The sequence below is a fragment of the Lutjanus erythropterus genome, chromosome 2 (genome assembly GCF_056507025.1).
Source record: "Lutjanus erythropterus isolate fLutEry1 chromosome 2, fLutEry1.hap2, whole genome shotgun sequence".
Classification (NCBI taxonomy): Eukaryota; Metazoa; Chordata; class Actinopteri; order Lutjaniformes; family Lutjanidae; genus Lutjanus; species Lutjanus erythropterus.
The window spans coordinates 42,195,414-42,217,290 of record NC_139318.1 but is presented as its reverse complement, the minus strand read 5'-3'; the positions used below and the strand labels follow the sequence as shown (position 1 = coordinate 42,217,290).

Here is a 21,877-nt window from a genome sequence, read left to right as displayed (position 1 = left end):
ATTCTACAGGTTACAGAAAATACATCAAATTTTTTTCTATATTTCTCTGTTTTTTAAGACGTGTTTGATGTGTTTGCAATGGCAGGATTGTGACTCACTGTACATTGTGCAATGACAATAAATGAATTCTATTTTATTCTATTCAGGCCAAAATGTCAGCTGTTCACACACATTATCATGATCAAACCGGCCAGTTGCAATGACAGTTGCTTATGCTTCTAGCTCCATTGTGATTTTCCATGTTTCTTTTTTCCTCTTTATTGATTTTAGTCTTTAAATGTTTCCCAAACAGTGTGACATGGCACACTGGAGTGCAGTGAAGCAGGTCCAGATTTGCTGTGGGATTTTGCAAAAACCATAAATTATTATTGAAATATACAGCTATACAAAATATTATGACTGAATTGAGGCATATTCTATAACCTACACCTCTTTTCAGTTCCATTACCTCATTTTACTTGAATTATTTTGCTAATAAATATTTGATAAGTAATATAGTTGTTTTTCAAATCTTATTTGGCATCAATAAATAGAAATAAATGTTTGCACAGTGTGATAACACGAGGCAGTTTTGCACAGTTATGAATACAGATGTGTCTTGAGTCTTTGTAGGGAATTCTACTTTCATCCTTAGACATGGCAATGGCTGGTTTTAACATGAAGCCTTGAAACATATTATCTGCACATCTCTTCCTTTCAATATTTAAATCAGTCTGTAAGCTGATTGGCTGAGCGGACCTCTTAGTCTGTAACACCCAGTGAAACTCAACCCTGGAACAAAAGGGCAGGACAAAGCTCCACCCCTAACCTGACTCACCTCACCTGAGACAAATCAAGAAATGTTTGTTAGTGGTTCTTCAACTGTACAGAGACACAGACAATGAGAGACAATTCAAAACAAAGCCAGGACACTTACTGAGGAGAAAGAGCTACAGGAGGAAACACTGGAAATATAGTGAGTGCTAAGAATACTGGAAAAGTTAATGAGAGCTAAAAGAAAAAGTAGTCTAAAAGTGAAAGTACTTTCAAAAAGTTTTAAAGTGGAGAGTATGAGCTCACTGTTTTTTTTCTGTGTACCTGCTGTGTTTCAATCTTAACTCAGAGAGAAGATGGCTTCCCTACTGGAGGCGGATCTCTCCTGTCCCATCTGTCAGGACATCTTTAAAGATCCTGTTGTCCTGTCCTGCAGCCACAGCTTCTGTGAAGACTGCGTGCAGAGCTGGTGGAGAGGGAAGCCAGTAAAGACATGTCCAGTTTGTAAGCAAAAGTTTTTACTGAGGGAACCATCTCGTAACTTGGCGTTGAAGAATGTGTGTGAGACCTTTGTACTGCAGAAAGATCAGAGAGGTTCAGCAGAGCCTGGGGCTCTCTGCAGTCTGCACTCTGAGAGACTCAGAATCTTCTGTTTGGACCATCAGCAGCCAGTGTGCGTCATCTGTCGAGATTCAAAAACACACCACAACCACAGATTCAGACCCATCGATGAAGCAGCACAAGATCACAAAGAGGAGCTAAAGAAATCCCTCAGGCCCATAAAGGAGAAACTGAAGCTGCTTGAACAAGTTAAAGGAAACTGTGATCAAACAGCAGAACACATTAAAGTCCAGGCTCGACACACAGAGAGGCAGATTAAGGAGCAGTTTGAGAGGCTTCACCAGTTTCTAGAAGATGAAGAGGAGGCCAGGATCGCGGCTCTGAGGGAGGAAGAGGAGCAGAAGAGTCAGATGATGAAGGAGCAGATTGAGGCTCTGAGCAAAGAGATAGCAGCTCTTTCAGACACAATCAGAGCCACAGAGGAGGAGCTGAGAGCTGAAGACGTCTCATTCCTGCAGAACTACAAGGCTGCAGTACAAAGAGTCCAGCAGCGCCCCCTGCTGGATGATCCACAGCTGGTCTCAGGAGCTCTGATAGATGTGGCCAAACACCTGGGCAACCTGAGCTACAACATCTGGAACAAGAAGAAGGAAACGGTCTCTTTCACTCCTGTGATTCTGGATCCAAACTCTGCTCATCCAGAACTCTTCCTGTCTGATGATCTGACCAGCGTGAGACACGGAGAGACACAGGAGCTTCCTGAAAACCCGGAGAGGATTTATTTCTACCCTTCTGTCCTGGGCTCTGAGGGCTTTGACTCGGGGACTCACAGCTGGGACGTTGAGGTTGGAAGCAGTCCGATCTGGGCAGTGGGAGTGTTAGCGGAGTCTGTCAGGAGTTATGTAGACCAACTGTCTGGATTATTCAGAATTGTGTTCTGTGACGGTGAATACACAGCAGACTCTGATCCAGATCACCCCACTGTCCTCCCAGTAAAGAAGAAGCTCCAGAGAATTAGAGTCAAACTGGACTGGAACAGAGGAAAGCTGTCGTTCTCAGACCCTGACACTGACACACACATATACACCTTCACACACACCTTCACTGAGAGGCTGTTTCCATACTTTAACACTGTCAGTAAACACCCACTGAAGATATTACAAAATCCTGTCTTTGTAATAGTATAACAGTGCAGTTAGACAGGAAGATGATATGAATGATGATCATGTTCCCATTCTTTCTTGTTTTGTTGTTAAATGTTCACTGTGCAAAAGGCTGTACTACAAAAAAAAAGTTTGACTGAGTTTTGTCTGAACTTGCTTGACATAAACCTAAAACCATATATTCTTCAGGCTCTGTACATAAAAAGGGGCGTTTGATGCATCATTTGACTCTTTTCCACACAAAGTGGACCGATCAAGTGACGCCTGCTTCAGTAAAGATGAACACTTTGTTATAGTGGATAATATATTTTAGCAAAAAGCAAAGCTGTTACTGCAAAAAGGAATGGTGGAGTTGGCTGAATGCACTCTTAATGCCTGCAGTTTATTTCAAACCCGACAACTGCACATCTTTAAACATGATAAAGAAGATTTAAACATGATACTCACGTCTGACACAGCATCATAATGAAGGAGACGTGGAAATCTTTTTGGCCAAATCAATGTATAATGAATGACTTGGCAGCAAAAGTTCCTTTAGTGTATGGATGATCTGCTGTGCAACATCTGAAGTGTTAATATGACCCGAAACAAACGGGGAAAAAATTATTTTCTGCATCACCAACTTAGGTTCCCATAGCAACATTCAGTTTGTGCAGCTGTAACTACATTACACGGCTCTGTTCTGTGTCATCACTAACTTACAGCTCAGCAACTCAGCTGACAATCTGTCACTCACAAAGAACATCGTCAGGAAGAGAGCAGCACGCTTTACAGCTGCTTCTGAGTTCAGTATCGGTTACCATGACGATCTAGCTGGGTAGAAAGATAGCCACCTTTGTGACATTTGAAACTAAACTTGCCTTGCTAATCTATAAATCACGCTTGAGAAAAGATTAATATTGTATATTCTATTGTATAGGCATTTCAGTATGGCCTTCAGACTTTTTTAGACTTACTGTATCTTAATAAGTGTGAACATAGTCACCAAACCTTGTGCTTTTGCTGAAAATTAACCATTAAATAGGATGTTACAGCAGGGTACAGTCTTTCCTTCCCTTAATTAACTAAATGTGCTCACAAAAAGTTTAAAAAAAAGTTTTGTTGTTCTCGGTTCTTCTTTGTCCACCACTTTTTTCTGCTGGGGTAACGTTTTATTTAGAATCTAAGGTGGAGCAAGAGTAGTCAGATGATCACAAAAGCTGTAAATTTAAAAAAGCCTTATTATTTAAACTATGAACACTGTGCATTTGTATTTTAAGTATATTAAACACATTTGAAACAGTCTGGAAGATCTAATGAACATTTTCTTTGTTGTCTCTTCCAAATGTTTGGTAACCTGGGGTTAAATATTACACAAGCTGTAAAAATCGGTATATTATTTTACCTCTCTTCTGTACTGTATTTCTCTGTAATTATTTCTCTTGCGGTTCGTTCCAACATAATAATACCTGTACAATTTATTTGCAATCTGAAGAAAGAGACCTGTGTTATATCAACACAAAGAAACTTAGAAAGAAACTTTGAAAAGCCTAATATATCTACTATTATATTCTGTTGTGGTGACTGCAACATAGTGACCATTTACTAAATGGATCTGGTTTGTAAGATGAAAAATTAAATTAAAATAAAATAAGATAAGATGAAGATCATGTAATATGATTGAAAGCTCTGTATTAAGTGACTAAGTGGGCCTTGTGCAAATGTTTTGTCAAGCAGCAACCACAGTCTTTTAATGCATGTAAATGTTTAACTCTTGATAAAGTTGTGTTTGGGTTTCTTCTTCCGTCCGTATAGTTAAAGGTCATTGGTATTCTGTCCCACTCTTCTTCAACTGTACTGTGTTCAGTGCAATTCAGTAAACTGCAAGTTGCAATTTCGAGTTCCTAGTTGTGAACCAGAAGAATCTGCAAAGTTATTTTATTTGCTCTGCTTGCTTGATTGTGTTGCAGCTAGCGCAACCCTTTCTGTTGACTGAGACGATCTTCTGCACCAAGTTCAAAACTTTTGTACCTATTAGTTATATGCAAGTATGCATGTTCACAGACGTGTCAAAGCGCCACTATCAGAGCTCATTCCTGCACACAATGATGTTAGTCTGTTTACATTTTTCCTTCACTCAGCCAGTGCTACATCACACGATTCGTTGGTCTGATTGGAGGCAGAGGCACTTTGGCATTTTCCATGTCCACCGATAACAGCCCAAGTATCTAAAATGAACTATGAGGTTAGTTACTATGAATTAAGTGATAAATTTAGTTGGATAGATTGTGTAGATTTTGGGTGCAAAGCTGGGATTTTTTTTCTGTTATTGTGAAGTCACAGAAGTAAAAGTTCATTTTTTAAATAGACAATAAAGAGCTAAAGACGTGCCACGAATTACACATATTTGTCAACTCATAAGCTAATTTTACAAGTCAAGAAAGTTACAGTTTAAAATTTTCTTTTAAATTGACAAACATGGCGTGTAATTCATGGCATAATTCAAACAGGAACAAAAAACCGCTGACTACCATTTTAATTTTTTTCTGAAGTAAGGTCCCATTCAGCACAGCGGAAGGGGAGGGACTTCGCTGCATGTGACAGTAGGATGGACATGAAACTCTCCTCATCAAGCATCAGTTCAAAAACATGATCAACAGTTTTAGAAAATATGGTCCTTCGATTTAAATATCAAAGACAACGGTTCAAGTCTGGATATATAAAATCGTCTTTTTCTTCTGCATCACATGCATCGCTGTATGTGTGGTTATGTAACTGGATGATTCCTGTGTAGTAAAGGTGGACAGTAAAAATGAAAACTAATGAGAAAATGACAGAGCCGGGACGGGTTTTTGATGTATAATAAAATGCCTGAGTTACAAATCAAACAAATTCAGTCTGACTGCCTGAACATGGAGCCTTTCACCTCTTATTCCGTCAGCGGTGGAGGATAGTAACCAAACAAAGGTAGGTGTATCGTTGAAGCTTTGTCCTCCTCTCCTTGGCTGCTCGTCCCTGTCAGGTTGCATTATGGGCGGCACGTCGGCTGTTAAAGGTGACGACGGCCTGCAGAGAGCTTCAGGTTCGGTCTGTCGGCGGCTCGGGAGATTTAACCTGCTGCTGTAATCACTATCGACATCAGCAGCAGCTTCCTTCTTCCTGTTGTGTGCCGGAGTGTGTGAATGGGACACTTCCCACCAATCACAGCACTAGTTCCCCCCCCGAGGGCATCGCAAGACAAATTTCCAGCTCAATGACTTACAGCGCCAGGTAAAGAAAGATTTCTATTGTACAAATGTATTAACATGTCTGGTTATTCAAGTTTTACATCTAATTGTGACTTTCTGCGCCTTCAAGAAACACAGGATTCCTACAGCATTAATTATGATGCTCATCAAGGTTATTAAACTAATTCAAAACAACAGAATTGAGCTGGCACAGGGATATAATTGCCTCAGTCTTGTCCAGATGTGCAGATACAGATTTTATCTTGGTCCAGTAATTTTATTAAAAAGTTCAGCCTTTTTAAAAAATGAAACTACATACTTTTCGGCTATTTTTAAAAAAGATTTAAGTCCGTACGTACGTTGAAACGTTTTGGTTTTACACAGCACACAAACCCTGGTCTCATGTTTGTTTGACCCGCACATATCCACCCCACCTCCTCCATGCGTTGAATCGTTCTTTTTAGAGCCCAGTGCATCTCATAAAGCTTTGCGCAGCTGTGTGAGTCGCCATGGATCGTGACAAAACGTCAGCGTTTAATGACTTGTCTGCCAGACAGTGTTACAAGAAAACCAAACCTGTAAACTGCAAAAAAAGAATCAAACATGCTCATAATTAAATATAAATAAACTTCATCAGCCAACAGCCATGTCTTGGAAGCAGATATTCCCACAGCCACATAAATGCGCCGTAACACAGCAACAAGTGTTTTTACACAGAGCAGCCTGCAGCTGAGTTTTTAAAGCAAATGAGCGTGAGAGTTTAAATCAGAGTAAAAAATGAATGAGTGTAGAAGAGAAACCACTGAAATACTGTTTTTTAGCCAAAAGCAGGATTTAACACAGAGAGAAAAGTGAGGTTATGTGTTAAATATGAAACAACCACATCAGTGCCTCTTGAAAAATACAGCACATTTTTTCTTAATTTTCCAGATTCTAACTTACAAGGTGTTTGGCAGAAAACACACAATAGAGAGAAGAAAAAAGAACAGACGAAGATGTACACAAAGTACAAACCACAACATTTGATGCTAGAAAATCAAGATAAAAACCACAGAAAAAAGTGGATTTTACAGTAAGTTTTCACTTTTTTTGCAATGACTTGACTTCTCTCAGATTTTGCAGGAGGCTCGCTGTTTCAGGGTCGAGAAGCAGCGACAGCAAAAGCACAATCGTGTTTATTTTTCAGTCTTGACCTTGAAACAGCCAGAAGTCCCCATTGTGAAGACCTGAGGCTCCTCCCGGAGGTCAGAGGGCTGCACTGAATGCAGACACGACAAACTGGCTGAGCTGTTGTACCTCTGTGTCCATCATTGTTGGCAGAGGCTTGTAAGCTTATGGCTGTTTTCTTCCATGGAAACTTAACAACAAGTAACCTGGGATTTCTCATAACCTGAACTTTCAAGGATCAGTGTTTGGTTCTCGGTTCTGTCATGAAGTTGTGTATAAACCTTACACTTTAATATACATTTTAAACATGAGGGTAAGAAACTGTTAAGTTAGTGATTAAAGTAGATATGAGAAAATGGTACATTAATGTGCAAATGTGTGTGTGTGCACTCGCTTCATGCCACCCTGCATAACCAGTTGATGCCACCAAGCACTTCACGTCTGCGCCGCGGTTCTGATCCGTCCTTCGCACGTCAGCAAGCCCCACCAGCGGCATTTCAGAGGCATTTCAGCAGCAGAGCATTTTGTCCACCTGATTATGTTCACTTGCTCAGATTTTGTTGATTAGATCCTCTTTCCTCGCTCTTTTTGCTTGTGCTGTGTGGTTTAACAGGTTATTTTCTGTCTGTCTTTTGTGATTGTGAGTCTGCTCAGGGTCTTTTATTTTAAAAATTAACCAGATTGTCCCTGCCTTTTCTGTGTCTGACTTCCAGCCCGTTCGATCTGCTCTGTGCTAAGTGACGCAGCGTCTGTCAAAAATAGACTCGGCACGTATTTGAAGTGAAGCGGAGTCAAGAGCCGCTTCTGGGATGCGCCGAGGCGCTGCTGGTGGAATCACAAGCATTGTCCAGAATGACTGCGAACAGCTACGGCTGACTTGGCGTAGCTGTAACACAACGCAGCCGCGACTGGTGGACTTTAGCCTTAAGCCAGTGTCCCACTTGGGCCACTCCGGTCAAAAAAAAAGTAACACCCCTGTACGTACCTCAGTATTAGAGTCATGGTTCAGTATGTTTTCAGTACTGCAGGTAAAAAAAAATATATATGTGCCATTATTTTTGAAAAGATTTAAGCATTCATCATTGGCTCACTGTCAATAATGTCTTACTGTAATAGTGAAAGTGATTGAATAGTGACGTTCTTAAGTCCTGAATTTCTTAGACTGAGTCTTGTCACACATCCACAGAGATAAACACCCCTTTAGCATTAGTTATTGCTTTGGTCTGAACCTGCAGTGAGAGGCTGTGGAGAGAAGGACTCACCATGCAGTCTGATTTTGTCTCATTCCACGTCACATTCAGGTGATCCCATCATAAATAAAGTGTTTCCACAGACAAACCTGACTTCACTTCAAACTTGAGCAAGGTCAGTGCACTGTTTGAGACAGTGGCGGGCTCAGGCTGTCTGAGGGGCAGGGGCAAAAAAACATTAAAAGGGGCACCAGATGTAAGTGGAGGGGCAGAGTCGTACTGAAAGTTGTGGTGCACTTCATCATGTTTTCCACTGAAAGAGGAAAGAGACACAAGGAGTTTTATAATGTTGTGTTGGATATTAGTCCACCACAGATGGCATTAATCATGTTTTATCTATCATGGAGGCATCCAAGAGAGTACTTTTGCTACGTTTTTTCAAACATATGGGCAATTCCCTCCTTTGAGTCCACCAGTTGTTTGAAACAAATCTTTGTCCATTTTCACTGTAACTAACCAGCAGCAACAAACTAAGACAGCTGGCATGCTACAGCTGCTGTGCTGCCAAAACTCACACTCTAAAACGTCCCTTCCACGTGTGCGAGTAGCAGATAAAAATGCACAATTTTGACAGTTTCAGTCACTGTTCGTGCCAAACTGAGGAAATCCCATACCGGTCCGAACTTCCTGTTCCATAATGGCTCGGGACAAATGCACGTACCATTATACCCCCACAGAGTTATCATCATTTTTATGTGCTTTTTGGTAAGTCAGTGCAGCTCAGTTGTGGGACAGACAACAGAGGAAAAAGTGGTACTGTATGGGACCAAGCAGTGACTGAATGAGGAGAAAAGGTGTTTGTTGGAAAAAATTGTGTTTTTACTAACCCCAAAAAAGCAAAACAATATAAAGCAAGAACTTAATAACTGGGCTCATAAAACAGGTCACCAAAATAAAACTATGTTCAAAATAACAACAACAAAACAAGGCGTTAACTGAACAAAATGACCTAATGAAATGAAACATGAGGTTGCATATAGCGGCTTGGCCAAACCAAGTAACACAAAAGGAGAAAACAAAATGGACGTTAACTAGAACTAATAAAAAGGAAAAACAAACTAAACCCAAATCCCCCATCTGACATGGCAGTAGATGGTATTGCCACAGGATTTAACAGTTCTCTGCCCTTGACCACGCCCTTTGCTGAGACCTCCCACCAGCAGGGCAACTCAAAGAAAAGACAGATAAAAAAAGATTAATATAACAGCAAATTGCTCATTCTTACCCTACAATGTGAAAATGTGTGCACTCCATTTAAACAGTGTGAGACTGATCATAAATCAAATAAACGGTGTTGTGTGAACTTAAATTTGGATATGAATTGTTTGTGGTGTGGTTAACTGCAAATAACATACCAGTGTACTTAACAAAGTAGTGAGGTGAGCATGTGAACAGTATTACCACCTCTGGGTCTCAGTTTGTGTGACCTTGGCCATCATAAGTACTAATGTTGGATTTCTTTTATACATTTCTATCATTACTGTTTATTGATAAAAGGGCAGATCTGCAGTGTGAAATACACAGAACAGAACAACTCCCACTCAGATGGAGCTTTCAGAGCCAGGCGCCCCGAAGGACGCACTGGAAGCTGCCAGCCGAGCTCGCTCTCTGCTCCGTACAGTCAAACTGAAAACATTATAAGATTTTAAAAATACCAATTCAAAGTCCTGGTTTATTTATTGCCACGTTTGCTGCGTTGTGTATAAACTGATCAGAGATCGAGTACCACCTCCTGAGCAGTGCCGAAATTCCAGTTCAGGAACTCGCCGCCAGCACCGGGCGAGAACAAGAGAAAGAACAGCAGCGTGTACATGTCGGTAGTTCACGTGTTTGTGAGGCAGGAAGAAGTGCAGAAGCGACTCGTATATGTGTGTAATCCCACTCTTTCTATCTGCTACTTGCATTGTAAGCCTCTTTCTTTTTTATCTCGTAAGTGCTTTATCAAGGAGTGGTGTGTGTGTGTGTGTGTGTGTGTGTGTGTGTGTGTGTGTGTGTGTGTGTGTGTGTGTGAGTCAGGTGAGGTAAACAGACCTTGACAGCGGTAACACTCTCTGTAATGGGAACAACCAGAACGACACAGTGTTGAAGTGGAAACCGTGAACCTTTCATTCATGTCGCTCTCAGCTTCGGGTCGCTCTCTTGACCCTGCATTTAAAACCCGCCTGTTTGAGTTGGCACGGGCGCATGGGACGAGTTGAAAGCCGCTGGAAAGAAAGCCACCACTGTCTTTTATTTTATTTTTACTCAAGTCAACACTTTTCTATTAATCTGCCAGCTCTTGTAAACCATTTAACATACAACAGCTGTGTCTGTAGCATGAACCAGCTGTGCCGTATGAGCAGTCAGGTACAGCAGACAAGACATGCAGATTCTGGGAGGATGTGACAAAGCTGCGTCAGTATTACTGCACATCAGCATCGGTTGCAGCTGAAGGCTGCAAGCTTGAAAATGAAGTTTACCAGACCTCTGAAGCCCACTCCTCATCTCTGCTTGAGGCAAGCAGCTCAGTACTGTAGACTAGCAGACGACATGCAAATCTGTGATCAAAGGGTGCAGGATGGGTAATGTAGGTGTCAGGACAGGAAAAAAGAACGTGCAGGAAAAGAAGATGCTTCAGTGTTGTCTGTCCATCATAAGTCCAAAAGTGTTATAGAGGTACAGTGCTAAATCAGTGGATTACTCTTTTAATTAATCATTAATGCACCGAAATGTGTGCCCTAGTACACCACAAAACATAATAATAATACAAACATAAAAAAAAACACATCTTTAGAGGGAAGATATAAAGCCGTGTGGAGGTGTGCATCTTTGCACACAGGCTGCACCCTGGAGTGAGAGTGAGTTCAATATTTCATAATAGGAAAATTAATTTTGCAGTTCATGTAAAAATGTTTTCTAAAACAGATTTTTTTCATTAATGCACTGTAAAAATTCTAGTGAGTAAATGCACTTTGTTGTAAGATATTTAATATGTTTTGTGGCTTAACAAATGTGTTTATTTCTGGTTTTGTTTATTTTATTTGTTTAGAAAAGTCACTACTGTTGTGTAGCACTGTCTAGTTCTGTCTAGTTCTGTCTAGTTCTGTCCAGTAGAGTCTTGTAAGTTCATCAGAGTTGTTGACTGGAGGCACTGAAGCTAGAGTTGCCGGTATTACCGAAGTTAATGCAGTCGGGGAAATAAAAATTCACTAATTTTATTCTATGTCCAGTCTCAATATTTTTGATCTGGCCACATAGAGACGGGGCCACGAGTTTCAATTAGTTTACCTTGCTTTCAAAGTGATAATTTTAATTTTTCTCCAATAGTTAAGTACAGCAGATGGTTCTAAATACTATGTTACCCATGGGCCTCGGCAGCTGGGCTGCTACAGACAGGAAGCCAGTCAGAGTTGTGAATCAGAGCTGCCAAACTGACCCCAAAGGGAAATTATTTAAGCTGCAGATTGTGGTAGCAGTTTTCTAAAAAGCATGTAACAGAATTTTAAGCTATGAGATCAAAATGTGGTCTGAAATGCACTTTGGGAGTCATAGTTTACTTCTCTACTTCCATTTGTACGTCTTTATGTCTCCTTTTATGCTGGTGTTTTAACCAATAGAGTTTCAAGTCCATCCAAGCCTTGGAGGTGCTCCAAATGTCATGAAAAAGACTTTTATTTAAGTTTTCTTTTACTTAAATCATGCAAAGTAACAAAGGTCATTGTGTAACAACCACAGGAAGTTAAAAATAAGTTCTCTTACCAGCAGCAGATCTCCTCAGAGTTTTCTGAAAAACAAAGCAAGATCGCCCATGTGGTCAAAGTTATGTTCAAGTTTAGTTTCTTGCACCTCCTAAGGCCATCTCTTCATAAACCAGCTATTTCCAACAACAGGAAAAGTTAAAAAAGAAGCAAATTATATTTTCTTTCATCCCAATCCTCAACATAACTCCAGTTGACTCCGCATTCATTCTTCAGGAGAGGAAATCCACCACTTTGTCTTAAATGCGCCTGTGCTTCAGTGGTTGAGTCCCGAATCTCTACAATACACAGTGTTAGTCTTGACTTTAAGTCCCACATCAGCACTAAGCTTCGACTGCCAGGGGGCTCTCCTACCTTTCTTACTGTTCTCCCTCCATCTGAATAAAACATCCTGCTGAGCCAATTAAATTTAAAGCCAAACAGAGGAATGAAAAAAAAACAACTCCTGGTTGAATCATGAACGCTGTTAGTTTATAGTGTCCATCTTTTATGTATCACAGCTGACATGTTGCACCACTTTTCTAAACAGTTTGGACAGTGTTAGAGCCTCCAAAAAGTGATGGGAAAAGTATGAATGTCTGTGAAAGTGAATTTCAGGGGCTGCACAGTTGCAGATAGTCAATGCAAGGAGCACTGAGGCTCAGACTCAACTGCGTGAGTTGAAACTGTTTCAGCTTCAAAAAATTTCCTCGTATCCTGAAGGTTTATGACTTCAGTTCGTAAACATACAGAGAAGAAAGGGGACAACTAACAAAAGGAACAAGATTTCTCTGTAAGTGTGAGATCAGTTAGTGTTAGAGTTGGTACACATGGTCGGTTTGGACATTCACCCAGTATATAATGGACTATTCAATTTCTGCAAATGTTTCTGATAATCTCAGTGATAACCGCCATTTTAAAATAGGCTACTGGCTATTAAGCCAACCACAGGGGGATGACAAGCAACGACAACAGCAGTTCATGCTTTTTCTTTTTTTTCCTTCTTGTTTTACAATCTGTGTTAAATAAATGAATAAATGTTTCAAAAGTTCAACAAGGGCCAGTATGGGTCAAAGGTCAACAATGGATCGATACCGGTTGTTTGTGACCCGACCTCAAACTTGGAGGCCATAAGTTTTGATGTAGAAAAGTGGAACACATCCAACACTGATTTGATGCAAGTGCTGGACCAATAAAAAGCCACAATCAAGGTTGAAAAAGGTCTGCGCACCGAGTCTTCCTTAAATATAATTTATTTAGTGCATCCACATGTGACATTTCAAGCAAGCCACTGGAACTATTTTTGCTCATCCACACCCACTGCACACACACACAGTGCAGTGCTTATGGACTGTGTTAATGGAAAATGGAATCAGTAATATTACACATAACGAAGGAAAACTGCACACTGCACAGAACGTCTGACTGCTCATTTGCTGCTGGATGCTTTGAAATGCATGGACAAGATGGAGCCAACAGACAGACACCACGATGTGGCCTGAAAGCTGTCATCATGCAAGTATGATGCTGATGTGACGTTTGTGGTCTAGACAAGAGGTTAGTGTTGCTGCACCACATTCCTGCGCTTTTCATAAATTAATTAATTTGCAAAAACAAGCAAAAGAATGGTGCCAATACCCTATACTGCGCTTTTGAGTCAACCTAATTAACCACAGGGGAATTTCTGTCACTGTGACAGCCATTTTTAAGCTTCCTAAACTTTATTTAAATAGCATAATGAATAAAGTAATGATAAACTGAAAGCAATGGCTGAATTGAGACAAAGACATCCCGAGTCTTCTTAGAAAATTGTTTGTTATTAATAAAAAGCCATGAAAGCAAAGAAGGGACAGTTTACTCCAAAATCAAACATGGAGTGCTGTTTATCCACCATGTTTGATCTTTGGGTGAACTGTCCCTTTAAGCACCTGGAGTGTACACCTTCACCTGTCTGGATCTGAGACTCAAATTAAGGTCTCATGCACTCCACTGCCTGAATAAAACATGCTCTCTGTTGAAGAAAGACAAACAAAAAAACATAAATTAGTCCACCTCTGACACAGAAGAGAGGAAAATTCCCTCACCTCACCTCCACCCCCTGACCCTCCTCCTCCTCCACCTCTTCTCCCTGCTGTCGTTGCCCCACGCAATGTTCATCATGGAAAGCCAGATTTAATTATTCAGTGATGTCGTGGGAGGCAGAAGAGACAGTTTAATGCTCGCTCTACTTGTCTGAATTAAGAACCCATCGAGGTCACGAATACACAATGACCTGCTTATGAGTCTCAAGGATGCTGTGTGTTGAAAAGGCCACAGTTATCAGCGCTCATTAATAAATGTATTGATCAAGCGTGCGGCAAGACTTGAATGTCTTATAACTATGCAGAGAGTCATGCAAGGTTGCTGGTATGAGGAAGGTTGTCTGTGTAGAACTGTACAAGTTTGAATGTAGTGTATAACACATTTCTCACATTCTAGTCACTATTGATTTTTTTTTTAATGTTCTGCAAGTATGTAACCACAAATAAGTCGGATTCCACACTTTGCAACTGCAATCTTTGTCAAATATTCACCTTCAGTATGCTAAAGGATAACTGACTCTTTGGTAAGTAGTAAAGTGGCAACCACAATAAGGGGACCGCAGGCCTGTCAAGCTTTGTATTTCTCTACATGTGGTGTCTTTTTCTGTTCTAACATAAACTGCAGATGTTAGTATGTCTGGCTAGTAATGCTACTTACACCCAAACTTGTGTCAGATACAAACTCACGGCTTATTCCCAGGGGTTAAATTGGGATTTGGTATGTGTGTGGTGGTGGGGAGGATGTGGCCTGCTGCAGAATCAAAGCTGGCCGATGACGACGTTCTCTCATTAGGTCTAAGCCAGGTCAGCTTAAGCAGCATCAAATAAAACAAGTTGAGCTGTGCATCCGTTTGTTTTTCCTTGTCCTAGTGAATTTAATGGACACACTGAACAGTAAGTGTCATCTAATTTTGCAGCAAAAATGAAAATCCAAGCTATTGATCTTGAAAAGAGACTGTGAGTGAATATTAAATTAAATATAAGACGGGAAAAGAAAATTACACATAAGATGTGATGCATCAGTAGAATGACAAGCTAATGCGTGCGCGGTAATCATGGTCTTTGATCCAGATCACAGGTACGGTGTACAAAAACAACACAGTGCAACTTCAAACAAAGGACACCACTGAGGATTCAATGGCAGGGACTTATGTGGTCTCAGGGGAACACGGTACATTTAGTGCTCGTACCCCTTAATGTGCATTACATGTATTTATGAAAGTCATTTTGAATTTCCTTTTATGCTTGTACACCAGGAGCCAGAGGGAGACGTTTCAGTCCAGATGAGAAGTCACTTACAACATTTATCAGTCTCCACAGAAGCAAACAAAAACATTAGGCACAGAAAAATACATATTTTATGGCTTTTAAGCTATAAAATTATAACCCCAGTTCAAAAAAGTTGTTGTGTGAAAGGTAAATAAAAACAGAATTCAATGATTTGCAGAGACCTTTTGCCCTTTATTCAGTTGAATACAGTACAAAACCACTGGAATACATCACCTTTTCATTTAACAACACTCTGTAAGTGTTTGGGAACTAAGGATACTAACTGCTGAAGTTTTGAGAGTGAAATTCTTTCAGGGGCTCAACAGTCTGGGGTCTCTGTTGTTCTATTTTGTGTTTCATAATGCACCACTCATTTTCAACGGGGGACGGATCTGGACCGCAGACAGGTCAGTCTAGTACCTGAAGCCACACTGTGGGAACACATGCAGAATGTGTCTCAGCATTGTCCTGCTGAAATAAGCAGGGACGTCTCTGACAAAGACGTCATTTGGATGGCAGCATACAGTATGTCGCTCCAAAACATGTATGTACCTTTCTGCATTAATGGGGCTTTCACAGATGTGACAGTTACCCATGATGCCATGAGCACTAACACACTCCCACACCATCACAGATGCTGGGTTTTGCAGTTAGTGCTGGTAACAATCTGGATGGTCCTTTTCCTTCTTAGTCTGGAGGACATGATGTCCATGATTTCTGAAAACAATCTGAAACGTGGACTCGTCAGGCCATCCTGTCGATGGTGTCTGTGGATGTTGCTGATACATGTCTGTCTCTTTTAATGGTAGAGTCCTAACTTGCATTTGTAGAAGCAGCGACAAACTGTGTTTACTGATTTTTAAAAGTTTTCCCGAGCACATGTAGTGTCTTTATACAATAATGTGGGTTTTTAATGCAGTGCCGTCTGACAGGTCAAAGGTGACAGGCATTCTTTGTTGGTTCTCAGTTTTGTCCCTTATGTGCAGAGATTTTTCTGTATTTTTTTGAACCTTTAAATGATATTATGGATTGTAGATGGTGAAATCCCTAAATTCTTGCAGTTTTGTTAAGAAAGATTGTTCTTAAACCGTTGGACTATTTGTTTTCCGCAAAGTGGTGAAGCTCACCCCATCTATGCCTGTGAACGACTTCAAGGATGCCCTTTTAATACCATCACCTGTTACCAGCGCACCTGTTTACCTGCAGGTGTTTTTTGAGCATTACACAACTTTCCCAGTCTTTTGTTGCTCCTGTCCCAACTTTGTTGAAACATATTGCAGGTATCAAATTCAGAACGAGTGAGTATTTACAAAAAACAATAAAGATAATGAGTTTGAAGATGAAACATCTTGTCTTTGTATTGTATTAAACTGAATACAGGTTGAAAAGTGTTTGCAAATCATCAATCTGTTTTTATTTTTATTTTGCACATCATTCCAAACGTTTTGGAATAGTAGTTGCAATTTTTTTTTTTTTTGTTATTGTGTCATGAAATACAGATTTCAGATTTATTTCAGTTGATAAATGACTATTTGTTTTGATGAAATAACCAGGCAAGAGTACCTGGTCAGCATCTTTGATCAACCCCAGTCTTATTTTAATAAGTTACTGGTGGCACTGGTGTCTCCATAGTGTTTTAAACTCTGCCTCCTAGTGGCCAAACGAGTAATTACTGCTACGTGTGAATGGATGCTTTTAAAGCAGTGAAATCATCCACCTGCTCCTTTGAGGCGCAATCATTCCTGCAGCCTGTTTATCTGCACACATCAGTATAATTAATGCATCAGATGTCGTGGACTGGGAACACAGATACATTTGGCTGTCAAAAACTTGCTCAGAGCTGTGATTTAAATGTTTGACACGAGACAGAAACACTCGTGTAACAGAAGTACAAACACACACGTGCAGTGCACAGATCTCTGAACGAACACACACCTTCATTCACACTCGCCGTCACCGCCACAGACGCTTCAAAATGCACGAGTATCAGCAATGCGCACTCACACGGAGACTGATGTACAGCCTGTAATCTTCATGACAGCTAACATGACTATAATTACACAGCATGTGTCCACAGCAACCATTAAAAGATCTGAGACAATTGCTTCAGCTGTCAGCTCCGCTCAGCAGTGTGTGAATGCTGATCTGTTCCACTTTTTTGTATTAATTCCAAAGCTATTCTCTTTATGGCTCAACGGTTATAAAAGTATTCAGTTACACCCCTGTAAATACACACAAAGTAGTAATAGAATATGTTTGTGCTTTAATGCTCAAAAGAACAAGACTTTAATGCTGACTGAAAAGCGTGCAACATGAAATCATAAAACGTCCAAGTGAATAGATTACTTCAGCCGTCGTTGAGCGAATTCTAATCTCGTCTCGTTTTAATTACCCAGATCTCATCTCTTTGCAGTCCTGCACAAAAACAATCATTTTAATGCTGATTGAAAAGCTCAACCTCAGTCTCTGTGGACTACAGCTGCACAGAATGCATGAGCACAACAACTGCTCCCTAAACATCACGGCGGTAACGTCGATGTGGACTTTTTAACAAACAAGCCAACATCTCTCCACACTGAAGAGCAGCAGATACATAATGGATGCACAAATAATAGAAAAAATGTAATTGTCCGTCCTACTTAAAGAAAACAGTCTAAATGTTAATTGGAAACCAGATTTACTGTATGTCTCTCAGCACTTGAGGACAATAGCATAATTGTACGTAGGAGGCAATAATGAAAAGCGGAATTAATTCCACTGAGGCAAACTGATTCTTCATAGAAATTCATGCTCTTTTATGCTCTTTTATTTATGCTCTTACATTTTTAAGAGTGACTAAACCAAAGCACTTTTTCAGCTGAATATCAATGTGTATGGGTGTTTAGAAGTGTTGTTGACTGATGAAGGTCTAAATCTTAAAGTGTACTTTGACATGCTGTGTGCTAGGCTCGCTAACTGGCTAGCTAATGATTTATATACAGAAGATTAGCTAGCTGTTAGCTAGAGTTTGGCTGCATGTCTGAAGGATAAACGCTATGTGTTTTTAGTGAATTTAAACATAACTTTTGCTCATTTATAAGAAAACTCCACAGGGTCCATTTAACCAGAAATTGATCCCTCACCAGCTTCCCACAAACTAAAATGAAAAACTGAGCAAGTGCTTTATAAAGTTTACTTATATGCATTTCAGCAGCCAAAGTCCTTGACCTTTGCTGCTCCTTGTTGTTCTAAAAGTAAGGTGTCCACTTTTTATAATCCACCACAGGTCAGTGTGTCCGTCCTCAGCCCGTCCTCACCAGAAAAATAGTCGATTGTGCGAGCAGAGTATTACAACTCATAGTTTTGTTTATTGTTAGGTGGCGACCTCTGGCGGGCGTAGTAAGTGTGACCTGGGAAGTATAAAGTGCGAGAAAGTCTGCATGTGGAGGAGGTGGAGTAAATGGATGGTTCCAATAAACACTTTAGACTTTAACTTAGGAAACTCAAGTTTTGCTACAGATGTGACTTCTGTCATTCGACACACGTAACATACTTCTTTTTAACCCAAACCACAATCTTTTCTCAAATGCAACCAAGTGGTTTTGTTAACTAAACCTAACCAAACTGTGACCGTGTTACAGTTTTAACCCTGCGTGACTTATGTAATGTAGTTATGTTGGTCAACGCTCCGTGGGTAATATATGTTGTTTTTGGGAGTAATTGGCCATCAGCCATGTAGGTATAGGGATGTGTTTAAGACTCCCTGTACTTCTTTGTGTCTCACCAAACTTCTAGGATAAAAATGTCAGTGTCCAACACAACAATGATGGACCAGTAACACATTATTCTCCAGTCAGTACCCCTAACCAAGGCAAAGAACTGGCTATGCTGCTGGCTCCGCAGCAGCTGTCCACTGCTCCTAAAGATTAAAGGGTTAAATGCAGAGACCAAATCTCACTGTGTTGCACTTTGCACAGCTGTGACAATAAAGTTGACTTTTACCTTTAATGCAACGTGGCCTTGATGTGTGAAACTGCCGCTGTGTGCAGTATCCTGGCATCTATGGCAGCATCACTTCGATGAAGTCTGGTGGGGGAAGAAACACCAGCAGTCAGACAATCTGACAGGTTGGAAGTAGGCCAGCCATCAGTTTATCTAGATTCTCTTAACCACTTTATTTTTATTGGGCGGTCAAACTGAAAGTGAGCGAAATAATCCCTCACTGGAAGCAAAGGAAAACTGTGCAGCAGGAAGTGATGGATGTTTCTGGCTTATCTAACTGTCTGGCTGCTCATGTTTCTTGACCCATCCAGACTTCAGACTCACACTCTGATGAGCTTTGGTTTGAATTTTCCGGCCTGATTTGAAGCTGTAGCTGTTGTCATCCGGTCGTACATTCGAAGCTCTCGTATGCGCATCACGTACCTGGTGGCAGCGCCACAGAGAAGGCCTCCTGTCAAGCAAACATGACAGGCAATGACAGTCACTGCTGAGGCTGATGAATAGTTTATTACCTACCTGCTGTCAAACAGCAAACATCCATCTGCAGTTACACTCACAACCAACTTAAGGTCATTCAAACAAGCTGGATGTTTTTATGTATCTTAATATTTCAGGTTCGATGTTTGTTCTTTCATTATTTAGATCGTATCCTCCTTTTCCATCTTGTGTCTCTGTCTCGGATGTTGACTTGGCTCACATTTGTCTGGAAACTTTTGGAATTTGATTTGTTTTGAGGTTCTTCGTGAGATATTTTTGCACATATTTAAATGTGATTCAGCTGATTGATTCCTGCTGTTACCAGCCAGCGTTACCCACATGAGTAAAAACAACAACATCCCTCTTTTCGGTTGTTGTCCAGCATTTATCCTTCCATTACAGGACCTGTCAGTCATTTGAGAGTGACAGCACCTTGTGTATATATTTGGATTTCCTTGGAGATGCAGCACTAATCTCCAGGTTCACCCTGTCCTATACACCTATAATTTAAGAAATCTATAGACACTATATCCATGTTTTCAGGGTTTATGAGTGACAACTGGCATGAAGAGAAAACGTAAATAAATATGAATGGAAACAGATAAAAATATTATATAATAATTATGTATTAGATATTTAGAATTGAATTGTAACCTTTTGTTAGTGAGTGATGTTCTCAGCAGTTTGCTTTACATTCCTGTGCTTCCATCTTGTGGAGGACGCAGGTGCTTCAACTTTGGTTTCGATCTGTTTTGTCCCATTTCAGCTTCTTGCAATGCAGGAATAAAGCCGTCAAAGGAAGGTTCATTATATTTCATGCATCTCAAAACAATAATCAAGGGCCCATGTGCAGATCTGAACAGTTTTTCCTTGATGTATTAATTCCTCTTCCTCACAAAACACGGCTCTTATGTAAGTGGCAGTGGTGGAGGACAAACTATTAAGTGAATATATGTATTTACTTGAGTAAAAGTACTAATACCACACTGAGAAAATACTCCAGTGCAAGCAAAAGTCTTGCATTCAGCAAAATTTACTTAAAATATTAAAAGTGAAGTTACTCATTGTGGTCCTTGTCAGTGTTGCATTGTTTTATCTGATTTTTTTGGATTAATATGAGCTGCTGCATTAACATGTAAGCTGCATTTTACTACTGTATATGTTCATGGATGAGCTCATTTAGCTGCTTTATATACTGTTGGATAGAAAATCTATAACAGGGGATCATATTAAACAGTTTATTTAAATTAAGAGGTAAAATTTTATCAACCCAGTATTTGGATGTGTTGAATCTGTTATTGTTTACATCGTATTGCTCCCATATATTTTAGATTTCCTCTTGTCTATATTGTTCCTATTTTTTATGTATCCTCCTTTTGATATTGCTTAGTTACTTATTACTAGTGTTTTGTTATTGCTTATGTTATGCTTATTCTATCTTGCTACTGTTGCTGCTGCAAATTTCTCCATTATGAGACTCATAAAGGTATATCTTATCTTATTCATGGTTTTAACAAGTGTAATATGAAAAGTAACTATAACTAAAGTTGTTAAACAAACGTAGTAGAGTAAAAAGTAGACTGAGATGTAGTGTGAAGTTCCATAACAGAAATACTCAAGTTAAGTCGGCTACAACCTTCAGTTACTTGAGTAAATTTAGGGCCTACTTCCAGAAATACCTCTCAGAGTTAATCTGAAGTTAATATGAGGCTTCATTTGTTTGAATTAGATTGTCAAACTTTTGTCCAGAAAACAGTGTAACACAACAACTCAAAAACTAAAGACAGAAATTAACAGTACTGTTATTACTCTGTACAAGGAAATGTACAGAGTAATAACAGAAATAAAATTTGGTTGCACTTTTACTTTTTACATATACTGCATATTTATCTGCATAAAAAATACAATATTTTATTTAAATGTTTTTTTTCTTTGACCAAGAAAAACAGTTAACTCTCCAATATGGACAAAACAAATGAAAGAACTTGTTGAGTCAACTGGAAAAAGTGCTCATTGTCATCTGTTCAGTTTAATAAAGTTTTCTCCTTCAAAAGCTACACGGGGTCAAGGGCTGAATGAAGAGAAAGATCAGCTCGTGTCCTCGTGTCCCCTTGTCCTCGAGTCTGTGTTAAACAACACGAAGACAGAGCCTTAAATAGCAAACGGTGGTTTTGATCAGTCGGACAGTCTGGGATCATGTTTCTGTTGAGCTGCAGTCTGACAGCAGCTTCACAATGTAGGTCAAATGTTAGA

The 21,877-nt window shown here is 40.0% G+C and overlaps 1 protein-coding gene across 1 annotated transcript; it reads left to right on the top strand.

The window, feature by feature from the left end:
* Positions 1-1,108: 1,108 nt before the first annotated feature.
* Positions 1,109-2,536, top strand: LOC146332222 (nuclear factor 7, ovary-like). The gene has a single exon (XM_084745850.1). It carries the CDS (start codon positions 1,110-1,112, stop codon positions 2,499-2,501), a length of 1,392 nt encoding a protein of 463 aa, XP_084601976.1. The 5' UTR covers position 1,109; the 3' UTR covers positions 2,502-2,536.
* The last annotated feature ends 19,341 nt before the right edge of the window (positions 2,537-21,877 follow it).

Bases quoted from the DNA above. Each gene is read 5' to 3' on its own strand.
- LOC146332222 (XM_084745850.1), top strand. From the start codon at position 1,110: ATGGCTTCCCTACTGGAGGCGGATCTCTCCTGTCCCATCTGTCAGGAC.